Source organism: Budorcas taxicolor, chromosome 12 (genome assembly GCF_023091745.1).
Source record: "Budorcas taxicolor isolate Tak-1 chromosome 12, Takin1.1, whole genome shotgun sequence".
NCBI classification, from domain to species: domain Eukaryota; kingdom Metazoa; phylum Chordata; class Mammalia; order Artiodactyla; family Bovidae; genus Budorcas; species Budorcas taxicolor.
Genome location: NC_068921.1, coordinates 29,284,792 through 29,299,702, shown reverse-complemented (window position 1 = coordinate 29,299,702; position 14,911 = coordinate 29,284,792). Strand labels below are relative to the sequence as shown.

Below are 14,911 nucleotides of genomic sequence, written 5' to 3'. Positions count from 1 at the left end.
CACCCAGTACACAGTAGATGATGCTCCCCAAAGGTTAGGTTGTCTAGTCCTCTGCTGTATTAAAAGGCACCATAAAGTGTGAAAGTTAAAGTCTCTTGGTTGTGTCTGACTCTTTCCAACACCATGGACTGTAGCCTGTGAGGCTCCTCTGTCCATGGAATTCTCCAGGCAAGAATATTGGAGTGGGTAGCCATTCCCTTCTTCACGGGATATTCCTGAATCAGGGATCAAACCCTGGTCTTCTGGTTGGTAGGCATATTTTTTACTATCTGAGCAACTAGGGAAGCAAAAAGCACTGGACCCCCAACCCAAGGAAATTCCTAGCCATGATGCCAACCTTCATGGGCATGATTAGGAAAACTTTGCCAACATCCCTTGTTCCCTTCAATTAGTCATAATGAACTGTAGCCCTGCCTGAGAATGCACTCTCCTTAAATCAATTTATTTGAAGTTTCATCTTGCACTTTTCCCCCCTACATTGTACATTTTATACCTTTGACTCATTTGTTTTGCAACTGGAAGTTTGCACCTCTTAATCCCTCTCGCCTATTTCTATCTAACCTCTATTCTCTTTTTTTTAAAAAAATATGTGACTCCTAAATTTTTATTAGATATTTACCAAAGAACCCCACATATCTTTATTTTCTGGAAAATATTCTTTGAAACTTGAGAGAATGGCTCTCACATCTATGTTTCTGGAATCTCTCTGGTCATCCTATCTACAGATATAGTAACTTTGCAAATATTAATTATATTTCCTTTCTGCACTTGCTCATTTAATCCAGCAGTTATTCAGCTCTCATTCATTTTCTTTTATGTTGCCTGCGCAAGGAGTAGACTTTTAGATCATCCTCACGGAGGACTTATGCTGCTTGAAATGCAGATTCCTGATTTTCTCTAGCATGATGGTTAACAATGGGCCTCTGGGGTCAGAGAGATGATTCAGATCAATCTGTGTGATTTTGCATTTCATTTCCCTAACCCTGAAACTCTCAAGAGTCTTCTCCAACACCACAGTTCAAAAGCATCAATTCTTCTGCGCTCAGCTTTCTTTATAGTCCAACTCTCACATCCACTCATGACTGCTGGAAAAACCATAGCCTTGACTAGACGGACCTTTGTTGGCAAGGTAATATCTCTGCTTTTTAATATGCTGTCTAGGTTGGTCATAGCTTTTCTTCCAAGGAGCAAGTGTCTTTTAATTTCATGGCTGCAATCACCATCTGCAGTGATTTTGGAGCCCAGAAAAATTAAGTCAGCCACTGTTTCCACTGTTTCCCCATCTATTTGCCATGAAGTGATGGGACCAGATGCCATGATCTTCATTTTCTGAATGTGGAGCTTTAAGCCAACTTTTTCACTCTCCTCTTTCACTTTCATCAGGAGGCTCTTTAGTTCTTCTTCACTTTCTGCCATAAGGGTGGTGTCATCTGCATATCTCAGGTTATTGATATTTCTCCTGGAAATCTTGATTTCAGCTTAAGCTTCATCAAGCCCGGCGTTTCTCATGATGTACTCTGCATATAAGTTAAATAAGCAGGGTGACAATATACAGCCTTGACGTACTCCTTTTCCTATTTGGAACCAGTCTGTTGTTTCACGTCCAGTTCTAACTGTTGCTTCCTGACCTGTATGCAGGTTTCTCAGGAGGCAAGTCAGGTGGTCTGGGATTCCTATCTCTTTCAGAATTTTCCAGTTTATTGTTTATTGATCCACACAGTCAAAGGCTTTGGCATAGTCAATAAAGCAGAAATAGATGTTTTTCTGGAACTCTCTCTCTTTTTCAATGATCCAGTGGATGTTGGCAATTTGATCTCTGGTTCCTCTGCCTTTTCTAAAACCAGCTTGAACATCTGGCAGTTCACAGTTAATATACTGCTGAAACCTGGCTTGGAGAATTTTGAGCATTACTTTCCTAGTGTGTGGGATGAGTGCAATTGTGTGGTAGTTTGAGCATTCTTTGGCATTACCTTCCAACCAGTCCATCCTAAAGGAGATTAGTCCTGGGTGTTCACTGAAGGGACTGATGTTGAAGCTGAAACTCCAATACTTTGGCCACCTGATGCAGAGAGCTGATTCATTTGAAAAGACCCTGATGCTGGGAAAAATTGAGGGCAGGAGGAGAAGGGGATGACAGAGGATGAGATGGTTGGATGGTATCACCAACTCAATGGACATGGGTTTGGGTGGACTCTGGGAGTTGGTGATGGACAAGGAGGCCTGATGTGCTGCGGTTCATAGGGTCACAAAGAGTCAGACATGACTGAGCGACTGAACTGAACTGAACTGAACCCTGAAACAGGAAGGATATTATCACCCACACATTGATTGAAGGTATCAGTTCAGTTCAGTCTTTCAGTTCAGACCCTCAGTTCAGGGTCTTTTCAAGTGAGTCAATTCTTTGCATCAGGTGGCCAAAGTATTAGAGTTTCAGCTTCAGCGTCAGTCCTTCCAATGAATCTTCAGGACTGATTTCCTTTAGGACGGACTGGTTGGATCTCCTTGCAGTCCAAGGGACTCTCAAGAGTCTTCTCCAACGCCACAGTTCAAAAGCATCAATTCTTCGGCACTCAGCTTTCTTCACAGTCCAACTCTCACATCCATACATGACTACTGGAAAAACCATAGCTTTGACTAGACAGACCTTTGTTGGTAAAGTAATGTCTCTGCTTTTTAATATGCTGTCTAGGTTGGTCATAGCTTATAGCTGAGATTATCCACAGTGCAAACTACCCAGTACACAGTAAGCCCATTGAGTGTTACCTGTTATTATGTAGTATTATCTCTCCTTATTCCAACGTGGTCCTGAATTTCTCTCATTCACACTTCATCTTTCCTTCTGCATGTGTATTTTCATTATGTCACCTCAAATCCTTCTTATAAGGGATTAATGAGTAAATAAATCCATCTGTTTGATCCTGTTAGCTCATGGTTTTGCTTTCCTGTTTCCAGGGGTGAACAAGTCTTTGATTCCATACACAAGTAGGACAATCGCTTTGACTTTGTTTACTGTTGCTTTCCTAAAGCAGATTCATAATAAGCCTTGATTCCATTCTTGGTAGAGTTAATGTTTGGTATGACGGTGATTATTTTAAATGTTATAATTAAGGACATTACTCAGAGAAACTGTAAACTAAGAGTAATGCCAGAAAACTCAACTCATAGAGCTTTGCGAAAATTAAACAGATAATATGAAAAGAGTTTGGCCATATCAGTAATTTCTTCTCATTACTTAAGATTCCTGTCCCCTCTTTCACATAGATTATGCACTGACTGAAGGCAGTACAATCACTCCTTTGTGCCCCAAAGGATATTTTCCCTGTGGGAATCTCTCCCAGTGTTTACCTCGTGCTTTTCACTGTGACGGCGTGGAGGACTGTGGAAACGGAGCTGATGAGGAGAACTGTGGTGAGTCCACTTGCTCAGCTCCATACGGACACGCCCCCTTGTGAACTCCCCAGAACTGTGCGTGGATCGAATGCTAACAGTGATGAACTGGAAGAGGTGATTTGGTATTCCGTAGGGAATCCTATCGTGACACGGCTAAACAACTCCTCTCCAATGGATTTGTGATAATTACTTGCATCTTCATATTTAGAGGTGGCTTAAGTCAGAAACATAGTATGATAAAAAACAAAACTATTTTAAATGCTACTCAGATACCCATGTTTTAGTTGTAAATGGCTTAAACGATGACCACTTCCTTCTGGCTTGGAAATTGGGTTCAGCTGCAAGAGTATCTATAAAGTGTGAATAGATCTTCCTAGAGAATTAACCGATTCAGTAGACCTATATCATGTCCACTGTGTCCTCCCCAAGGCAGCAGGACATGACAGGCTCAGGGGAGACAGGCGCCTCACCCTTGTGGGGTTCACAGGGACCGTGTGAACAAGGATTTATTTGTACCTAAATAAATAATTTAAGAGAGTAGTAAGCCCCATGAGGTATGCAGATCAGGATAGTGGGAGAGGAAGTGACTTGGGGGAAAGGCTACTTTAAAGACATAGCCACAAAACCCCTTGCTGAGATGACGATATTTGACTTGGGAATGAAAGGAAAGAAGAGGAAAACCATGAAATATTCTGGAGGAACAGAGTTATAGGCAAAAGGAACAGCACATGAAAGACCCAGAGGCTGAATGAAATAAGACAGCTGTGTGTGTGGGAAGTAAAAGCCAGACTGAGATGGGCAGAGCGAACAGGATAGAGAGCCTAAGGAGGTAAGAGAGGCCAGACCAGAAGGGTCTCACAGGCCACTTTAGGTCTGTGTATCAGGACTGTATATGTCTTCTCATCTAACCTGTGCATTTTGCCTGTGGAGAAACTGATGTCCCGAGAGGTTGACATGTCTAGTCAGTCGTAGAGTAGACCCTAGGACCCAGGTGTCCTGAATCTGGAAGAATCATGTGTGTTTTCTACCACACCAAACTGCGCCTCCTTGGCACGGCCCAGCTAGCAACCAGGGGTGACAGCAGAGTCCAGGAGTGCCTGGTATCTGGCTCTAGAATCTGCTCTCACGCCCCTGGGGACTCGTGCACGCTCCCGGCATCTCTGCCTTCACCACCTGTGCGTCACTCCTTCTCAGTCTGCAGGATAGAGTTCAGGTGTCCCATCCTCACCTGAGAAGCTTGGCTTCTGGCCATGCCTTCCGCCCTGAGGTGTACCACTGTCTAGGACAAGTACCCTTTCTCTCTGCTGCTATCGCATCCTGCTGTGCCTGGATGGCGGTACTAAAGACGGCCTCATCTTCCCACCGTACTTCTTTCACTAGACAGGAACACCTTGAGAAGGGTTCTTACGGGCATCTTACTTGCTTTGGTGTCACCAGAGCCTAGAACAGGCAAGGAAGGTCAGTGCTCAGGAGTGGAGCAGCTCTCTGGGTGCCAAAGGCAAGCCACTCACGTTTTTGCCCTCTCCTCTTCACTGCGTGGGAATTTCAGACCATGCATGTTGTCTGCCTCATGGGAGTTTTCCAAATGAAAATTAAGTAATTCATGTAAAGACACCAATAGAATAATTTTTAAAACTGTGATAATATTAATAAGAAATAAAAATAAACTAAAATTTGCAGGGATCGGCAAAAAGGTACCTATGGAAGGAGTTCCCTGTGGTCAAGTGGTTAGAATTTCAGACTTTCACTGCTGTGACTTGGGTTCAGTTCCCACTGAGGTCCCATAAACCACACAGCGAAACCGAAAAAAAAAAAAGGAGAACAGTAAAGGGACCTCTGGGCAACTATTTAAATGTACTTTTCTATTTATATAAACTTTAGGGTCCTGGATCATATTGTAAGTTTTATTGCCTCTAATAGTTTATGCTAACGCTAAGATAATCATATTTCAAAAATCAAGCCTTCTTTTTTTAAAAGAATATGTTTTCATTGCTGAAAAAAGAGAAGGAAACCTGGCAAATAAGCAGATCATATCATCTGACAAATTGAGAAAATATTTTTCTCATCAGGACTAGACAAAATTTATTAAAAGGAGCTTCATTTCTGCCTTATTTAAAAAATCAAAGACATGAATTTTATCAGAATTCTTTACAGGTATCAAGTAGGTATCTGCATACACATATACAGATTATGCTTCCTTCTGAGGATCTCAAAATTAAGATCAAACATTTAAAATGTCAGCATTAGAAATCGATGATATTTCTCAAGGTGGATATGGAAAATAATCATCATATATTTTAAATATTTGTAATTGCAGAAACAGACAAAACCCGAGATGTTTGCCTGCTTTTTCTTCCTTACCATTGTCGTTATCTTTCTATTACTTAAACCTTTAAGTTGATTTCATGATCAAATTTTTATATTTTTGCTTTGTAGTTTGATATTTTATTTATAGAATAACTGACACATGTTCATCACCGTGTGTTTCACAGGAGACACTAGTGGATGGGCGACTATATTTGGCACAGTCCATGGAAATGCTAATAATGTGGCATTAACACAGGAGTGCTGTAAGTGGTATTGGTTTGAAGACTCAGTATCAGCTTTGCGAGCAACATGATTCATTGTGCATGGATTTACCTGGGTAGTGTCGTTCATTCCCTTAAGAATCCCAATTTCAGTTCAATGTGTTTCAGTGGTCAACTGGTCTATTATCTGTTTGTGGGACTGAAAAGAGAGAAAAAGGAAAACAACAGGCTTACTCTGTGTATTAGCCTGTGACTGCAATATATAGGTACTGAATACTTGTGATAAGTAATGAAGGTCTTACTCCCTTCAATCACCAACTTCTTTTCAGCCCCTCTGTTGGGCACTGAGAGGGCAAGGATAGCTAAAGTGTGGCCCCAATCTTCAAATACCTCACATGGCTCCACTAGAGACAGTTCCTTACAGAAGCAGAAGTGATACAATATTAGTGCTGAACTGAAGGGAGAATGTTTGCACAAGGGGGTATGGAAGCCCTTTGGGAGAAATGATGTCTACACTAGGGAGGGTGAAAGATCCACAGACAAGGTGACACTGAGATGGACTCGGAGGTCCTTGGATGGAGGGAAGAGTAAGAGGTGACAGAATGAGCAGCGGAGCATGACCTACAGGGCAGTGGGGTAGGAAGTTCAGAGCATGCTTCCCGATGCCTTTCACACCAGTTTGCAGAGCGTAAGATGGAGGAGCAGGAGGCGGACCCAGAGGGCGGGGACCAACCCACAGGGGACTCTGGGTGCACAGTTCAGAGTTTGGCCTCTGTCCTATGGTAGAATTATCTCTCTATATATACACAGATTATATTATATACTATATATTACACACAATATATATAAATGGATAGATAATTATATAATGTATTACAGTTACATATACACATTAGTATGTATACATAATATACATGTATAAAGTACATACATGAAGTTCCACACTAGTACTATATTATATACTTTATAATATTAGGTCATAGCTACCACTTAGTATATAGTTTACTATATTCAAATATATCATACATAAAATTGGAAATCAAAAAAGTAAATTACAAAAAATGAAAAATAAATATATGAAAACTCTAGCATCTTCTTCCTGAGCCACAGTGGGTCATCTTGTACATACGCCATTGTGGAGTCCATTGCTGTCCACAGAGGGCAACCACCAAAGTCATGAGCTTATTTCCATTTAATGAAGAAGAGGAACCACCTGACAAGAAGTGTGTGGACCAATGATTCTTGCACCAGAATTATAAAGAATGAGTTAGAACAGTGCTCTCAGCTTGAGACATGTATGCCCCTGGAGAACATTTGGCAACGTCTGGTACATTATGCGTTGTCACTTGGAGAGGGGTGGGTGACTGCTGGCTTCCGGTGAGTGGAGGCCAAAGATGCTACTGAACCTTTTACAGTGTGCAGGACAGCACCCATGACAGAATGGCCTGACCCAAATGTCCATCTTGCCAGGACTGAGGAGAAAGCTTGGTGAAGGAGACACTGAACATTACGTTTCTTGCAGTGCTCCAGACTAACACTAAGAATCCAAGCCCAGAAAACACCTCTGGAAGGAGTGAGGTAGAGAGGGCAGCAAGAGGCATTTCATAAGAAGAATCAGAGGTTGAGGTGTGACTGACCTGCAGGTGAGGGAGTTACGCTCACGCCTCTGGTTTAGTCAATTGGCCCAGCTTCTACTACACGCGGTTCTCCTACTGGTAAATAAAGAGTTTCCAACCCTAGTAACGTAATCTAGTAATGTAACTACTTCAATGTCAGTTAAATATTGAAGTAGACATTCTGAAGTCATCTTTAAGAAGTTGAGATCATTAGCGTCCGCCTATGAGCAACTAAGAATATTTTCTAAAAGTTTGTACACTAGAATGTGTCTTCTGAATTAGGCAGGTACTCAATAAAAGTTTGTCGGATTTATTAAAAGTCAGTGAAATTGGTTTTAAAAATAAAGTTTGAATAAAAGTGATCTAGAAGAAGCAGAGCAATCAGAAAGGACTTATAGTCAGATTTAAATCAATAATATAAAAAATTGAAAATAACTCACTTTTTTTAGCTCCCTCACAGCCAAGTACCATTGTATGCTCCATAAATCTCATTCCCCAAGACTCTCTCTCCTCTCTCTCTTTTCTCTCTCTCTCCTCTCCCTCTTTTCTCTCTCTCTCCTCTCCCTCTTTTCTCTCTCTCTCTCACGCACACAAACACATACACGTGGTGATTGTTCTGTTGACCCACTTGACCAAGTTTCTCCAAAGATTTCTCACATGCTGTTATTTTAACAATTAACATAATTAGTAATTACATATAATAATGAATAGAATTACATGATGATGTTTATATATTGTTAGTAGATTATTACAAATCTTAATAATTATAATATGCCATTATATTAATAACTTACTCCTTTGGAGTCAATCCTAAATCATTTTTCTTCCCTCTGAATGCTTTAGATAGATGGATCTTTGGTTTTCTCTGCTTTATAGCTTCTCTACCACTTTTACCTACCACTTTAACTTCATAGTAATGAAAAACTAAGAACCAAAATAATAGGGTATCTGAGTTGGTTGGTTTTAGTAAGACACAATGGTGGCTATGGCAGAATCTGCATCTCACTCTCATCACAGCTCTAAGAGAAGTTTGAAAGGAGGGAGATAGTTGAATTTAGCTTTAACCAACAAGCATTTATTGAGCAGCCTTTCTGTGCCATTCAATTAAGTGAAATTAACTTAGTTATACCCATTAAATATTTACTCAGGCACACTCACGGTTTTCATTGAGCAGAGCTTAATCTTGCTTCACTATATACTTTTTAAAACACTATTTAAACATGTTTGTGATTTCTTTCTAATCTCTTGTTAAATGCCTCTAAAATGACCACTGAAAGCTAGAACTGAAATGAATACCACATGAGTCTATATTCAACTAGGAGAGATTTCTTGTTTGCTTTTATTTGGGGCCTGAATAAGTTCATTTAATAAAATGTGACTGTTATACATTCAATGGAAAAAGGACAATGTCAGTTACCAAAAATAAAGTCATAACTAAAGATAAGTATTTTTTCTTATTGAATCATTGCTCTTTTTGCCCCCTAGTTTTAGATCAGTACCCACAACGCTGTGTGTGCAAAGGAACTGAGTTGGAATGTGTAAATGCTGGCTTGAAGTCTGTGCCAACGGTTTCTAGCAATGTGACGTTACTGTGAGTAGCATTCAAATCTTGATATGTGCTCCTGACCTCATATGAAAACCATACAGTCTAATCTTTGTTCTGTTTTATGCTACTTGTGTATTAGCAAAATAATAGAAAACCATCAGCCATCAAAGAATTCTGCATGCTTCTTCTCCCGGGGAAAAAGTGTTTTAAACACTGTATGTTGGATTGTCCAGGTTATCTTTAACTCACAAACTTCTGGAATTCTTATTTCCAATTACTTTCCAATTTATGTGTTATTACTAATATGCCAGTGCTATTCAAGTGAAAATAAAACTTTGTGGGAAAAAAGGAAGAGCACATTACATGTTCTATCTCGTTTTAAATAATAGTAATTTGTCCCACACTTTTAAGGTGTAGAAGATGCATGAAGATGACTATGGCATAATCAATCATGGAGGTTTTTTTTTAACTCTGCATAGATATTTGGAGAGCCTCAGGAAGTTGTTTGCAAATATATAATAATTTGGGCACGCGTGAATTGGTTAGGATTTTTGTTGTTTTTTGGATGTACTTGCTGTGTTTTAGTAAATTGTCTACAGAAGAAAAAATTAAATCACCATAGATGGTCCAGTCTATTATACTAGCTGGCTAATGTGGTCAAATATTTGCAAGCTGCTTTAATTTTGCCTTATGGACTTTTCATTCTCATGTAAAAGTTTTCATTTATTATGGGCATTTTCAAATGTGTATGAAGTAAAATGGAGCATGATAAAATATTCTCAAGCATGTAATTCTAGAAAAGACATTGGTTAGTCATAAATTCCATAATAAAGTCTTCTTTACATGTTGTTTTAGGTCTCTCAAGAAAAACAATATTCACAGTCTTTCAGATAAAGTTTTCATCAAATACAAAGAACTTAAAAAGATGTAAGTAGCTTTTAATAGTGTTTTTATGAGAAAATCTATGAGATGTTTTAAGCTGTTTTTAATCTGAGAATAAAATGAAATATAAAGTTGATTACCTTTATCATTAAGGTTTTTTTTTAAGTAATTAAGGTTAGACATTAAAGCATTGAAAAGTATGCTTTTTTCCATTTCATAATTTAAACTAACAACTGGTTTTATTTAACCTTTTTTTTAGAGAGTTAAATTGGAGTTGCAGTCGAGCATCTCAGTAAGAATATACATAACTCCATGCTCTTACTTCAGAGCATTTGGAAAATGACATTGTAGATTCAGAGATACTAGATGCGCTTTTTAACCTGGAAGAGTGGTGGCAGAGACAGGAACTATCAGATCATTTAAAATGCATCATAATGGGGTCTAGACTGTCTCCCAGGATAAAAAAGAGCAAACACATGGTCTTGGTCAAATCAGTGAAATTAACATATTTGAGGAAGCGAGTGAAAGTCGCTCAGTCGTGTCCAACGCTTTGTGACCCCCATGGACTATACAGTGCATGGAATTCTCCAGGCCAGAATGCTGGAGTGGGTAGCCTTTCCCTTCTCCAGGGGATCTTCCCAACCCAGGGATCGAACCCAGGTCGCATTGCAGGTGGATTCTTTACCAGCCGAGCCACCAGGGAAGCCCACATTTGAGGAAAGGAAACAATAAATAGGAAACAGTCAAACACAGAAACAGAGCATCGAGATGCCTCCAACATCATCAAAGAAAGGAAACCAGGACCTGAGAGATAAAGTCCCTAGACACAGTCTCCCCTGGGGGCAAGGAGGGACAGTCAGCCTACACCATCATGCCCATGAACTTTATTGTGACGCTGTCCATATCAGGATGGCAAATCTCTGTGCTTTGATTCCCTGCTCTTCAATCAACCTTATGACGATTACATTAACTTCCTAAATTATTTACACTAAAGTATTTGGGAAGTTACCTTGGATGGGGAATAAGACCATTCCAATTAGTGGAATGGGATACATCCGATTTAAATAAAGGGATTAAATGTTCAACCTCTTGAGAGTTCGCTTACTGTGTGTCAGTCCCTCTGAGCCTGAGTCACTCACTTGGGGATAATGGAGAGGTCCAATTTCTACAGTTGCGAAGATGATCGTCAGAATAGATTAGAAAATTAGCAAGACAATGTTGTAAGGTCATATCATCGTCTTACAATTTTTGCCCTTTAACATTCAGAATAGAAGAGAAGGTTTCTAGAAATGTGATATATGTTAAATTCCAGGACTAAAAAGAATCTGATTTTTTGCTGATACTGGACAAATGTACTTGGTTTGAAGTGGCATCAATAGTTCTATGTTCTCATGAGTCTTTAGGTATAGACTCACTCATACAAGAAAGGAAGTCCCTGAAGAGTCCATTAGTGAGAAGAACCTTGTGTGAGCATGAAGAATCATGCCTGGGTTTGATGGTAGCTTCTGTGATTCCTATCTGCAGTGAGCTCCTTCTGTTCGATCCTATGCCATGTGGTCACGTTGTCATTGTTCCGCTGGAGTAGCTGTGCTTGACTCTAGGGTTCCAGATTCCTCTAGAGAAGAAATCTTAACAACACTGCTTCTGGTCTTACTGGAAATGCTTAGAATCACAACCTGTTCATTCTATGAATCAGTATTGCCTTTGAACTCCCTGAATAATGCTAAAGGGAAGAAAAATAATATAGCACTAGCAGAAAAGAAGGAAAAATGTTCGTGTTTTAGAGTAGCTGTTTAAATCTATTATCTAGAGTCATAGAAGTCTTATGAAGTTCCAATTAAATCTTATCATTTATAAGGCAACTGAAGTTTGCAGCAATTAAATGACTTACCTAAGATCTACAGCTACTTAGCAGAAGAACCAGAATTACAGTCCATATCTTCTGATGCCCAATGCAGTGTTCATTTTACAACACAATAACCAGAAACCTAGAGGTGGAAAGAAATTGTTCTAGTACCTAATTGAATCTTCTACCAACACATACTCTTCTGTCCCACACACAACTCCATTCTATACTTTTGCTCCCCTATTTAGGGGAAGCTGACCTCTGGTGAGGCTCACTAGAAGATCAAGCAAAGAGGTTTAAGATAGGACTTATCAGGGCAAGTCTTTCCCTGAACCACTGATCCACGCTTTGTTCCGTGTCAGTACTTCTTCCTCAGTATCTGGTAACCCACGGAAGGGAAGGACATGGAAGCACTAACTCTGCACATACAAGTTCCAATTTTTCCTGGTGAAAAAAAAGTTGAGATTTTTTTTTCCTGCCAGATTGCCCAGAGCTGAAAATTTCTCCAATTAAATGTTTATTTCTGCTTTTTCTGAGAAAACTTAGGTACCACGTCATAACCTGAGTATCACCCAGCAGGAGTTCCCTTAATGCAAGCTGCCTTTTGATGCTTTCTAGGTGAATTTGATTCTCCCAGAGAACCAAGAATTATTAGAGTCTTATCAATAAACATTCACCAAGTGTCTTTTACATGCAGGGTACAGCACGGGAGACAAAACACAACTCCTTACATTTAAATATCATTTTTTAAAGTTAACAAAAGACTTCCAGGATTTGGAATTCTCATTTGGACTTTGTCTCCAAAGTCTATGAGGTGAGATAAACAGCATTAGATCCCTTTCAGGAATGAGGACACCATCCTTGGAAAAGAAAGATTATTTCCCTGATGACTCAGATGGAAAAGAATCTGCCTGCAATGCAGGAGACCTGAGTTCAATCCTGAGTCACAAAGATCCCCTGGAGAAGGGAATGGCTACCCGCTCCAGTATTCTTGCCTGGGATATCCCATGGACAGAGGAGCCTGGCAGGCTACAGTCCATGGGGTCGCAAAGAGTTGGACATGATTGAGTGACTAACACTGTCACTTTCTTTCAACCAGCTGACAAGTATTAGAATTTGGCTTTAAAGGCAAACCTTTGGCTGTGGTCTCCTGGAAATCCACCCACATGGGCCATTGTCAGTATATTGTTACTGTCAGTGAAAACGCCCAGAAACCAAACCTTGGTTGCACAATAACAGCAGTTCTTCATAAGCATTATTCAAATAATCTAAAGCCATTCATAAGCTCAGCAACTCTTCTTTAAATCCTTTCCTCCGGTCTCTTGTTTTCTACTTCTCAGCTACTCCTGCCACTCTTCCCCTAAACTCCCAGGAAAACCTCTACAGTCTCAGGCAGTCCCCTGTCCTGTCCGGTCCCTTTTTCTACCAATCCTGCATTTCAACAGTCCAAACAACCAATGAAACTAAACATAAACCATCCGCAGGAAAAGGTGTCCAGGGGAGGAAGAAATTAGATGCACACGCCCAGAACTGTCGGTAGAGACAGCAGGAGGGGAAAAGCTAGCCAAACCCACATTTTAGTGCATTCTTTCAATGAATAGTTGCGGATACCCATCAGGTGTCAAGGATATAGTGGTAAGCAACACATCTGAAAAGTTCTTCCCTCAAGGAACTCAACTTCCAGTGGAGAAAGATAAAAGCACAATGTGTGTTAGATACATAGTGATTATGGCGGGGGGCGGGGGGGGGGGGGGCCGGAAATAAACCAGAAAAAGGATTAGGAGGTGCTGAAGGAAAGGAATGCTATTAAATTGTCCTGCCATGTAACTATTGTTGCTGTTTGGTTGTTAAGTCACATCTGACTGTTTACAACCCCAAGCAGCATACCAGGCTTACCTGTCCCTCACTGTCTCCCGGAGTTTGCTCAAGCTTATGTCCATTGAGTCAGTGATGCCATCCAACATCTCATTCTCTGTCACCCCTTCTTCTCTGGCCCTCATTCTTTCCCAGCTTCAGGATCTTTTCCAATGAGTCACCTCTTCGCATCAAGTGGCCAAATATTGGAGCTTCAGATTCAGCATCATTCCTTCCAATGAACACTCGGAGTTGATTTCCTTTAGGATTGATCTGTTTGACCTCCTTGCTGTCCAAGAAACTCTCAACAGTCTTGTCTAGCACCACAATTCGAAGGCATCAGTTCCTCAGTGCTCAACCTTCTTTATGGTTCAACTCTCACATCTGTACATGACTACTGGAAAAACTATAGTTTTGACTAGACAGACCTTTGTTGGCAAAGTGATGTCTTTGCCTTTTAATATGCTGTCTAGGTTTGTCATAGCTTTTCTTCCAAAGAGCAAGCATCTTTTACTTTTTTGGCTGCTGTCACTGTCTGCAGTGATTCTGGATTCCAAGAAAATAAAATCTGCCACTGTTTGCACTTTCCTCCATCTATTTGCCATGAAGTGATGAAACTGGATGCCATGATCTTAGTTTTTTGAATGTTGAGTTTTAAGCCAGCTTTTTCACTCTCCTCTTGAATGCTCATTAAGAGGCTCTTTAGTTACTCTTCACTTTCTGCCTTTAGGATGGTATCATCTGCATATTTGAGGTTGTTCTTGCTATTTCTCCCAGGAATATTGATTCCAGCTTGTAACTCATCCAGCCCGGCATTTCATATGATGTACTATGCAGAGAAGTTAACTCTACTACTGCCCAAAGTACCTGTAAATCTTTTTGTGATTCTGAGAGTTACCCCATGAGACTGATTAGAACACACAGTCTCCTACCTAATTCCTCTGATATTCAAAGCTAGCCATTATCACCATGCCCCCTACCAAAGGTCTCTCCCCCAAGCAGCCTCGAATCCTTAACTTCTTCCCCTAAGGACCTGATTTCAAATCTGTTTGTCACTCTGTATATGATCACTTACACATTCCTTACAGATAGTATCTAGAATAAATGTAACATTATCATCTGTATGACACCACAAGGGCAGAACGAGGAAAGCTAGCAACCCTTCTCTTCTAAACTGCACATGCCCTAAGGTTACATTTGTTCTTTTTGTGGCTGTTTCATACTCTTTAACTCCTACTGTTTGTGTCCC

At 40.2% G+C, this 14,911-nt stretch overlaps 1 protein-coding gene across 1 annotated transcript in view; it reads left to right on the top strand.

Moving 5' to 3' along the window:
* The window catches only part of RXFP2 (relaxin family peptide receptor 2), a 97,136-nt gene that overhangs the window by 50,081 nt on the left and 32,144 nt on the right, over positions 1 to 14,911 (top strand). The window contains exons 2-5 of the mRNA XM_052650368.1: positions 3,238 to 3,408; positions 5,883 to 5,960; positions 9,020 to 9,125; positions 9,936 to 10,007. Of these exons, the coding sequence (XP_052506328.1) occupies positions 3,238 to 3,408; positions 5,883 to 5,960; positions 9,020 to 9,125; positions 9,936 to 10,007 (427 nt within the window). The remainder of the gene's footprint in view (positions 1 to 3,237; positions 3,409 to 5,882; positions 5,961 to 9,019; positions 9,126 to 9,935; positions 10,008 to 14,911) is intronic.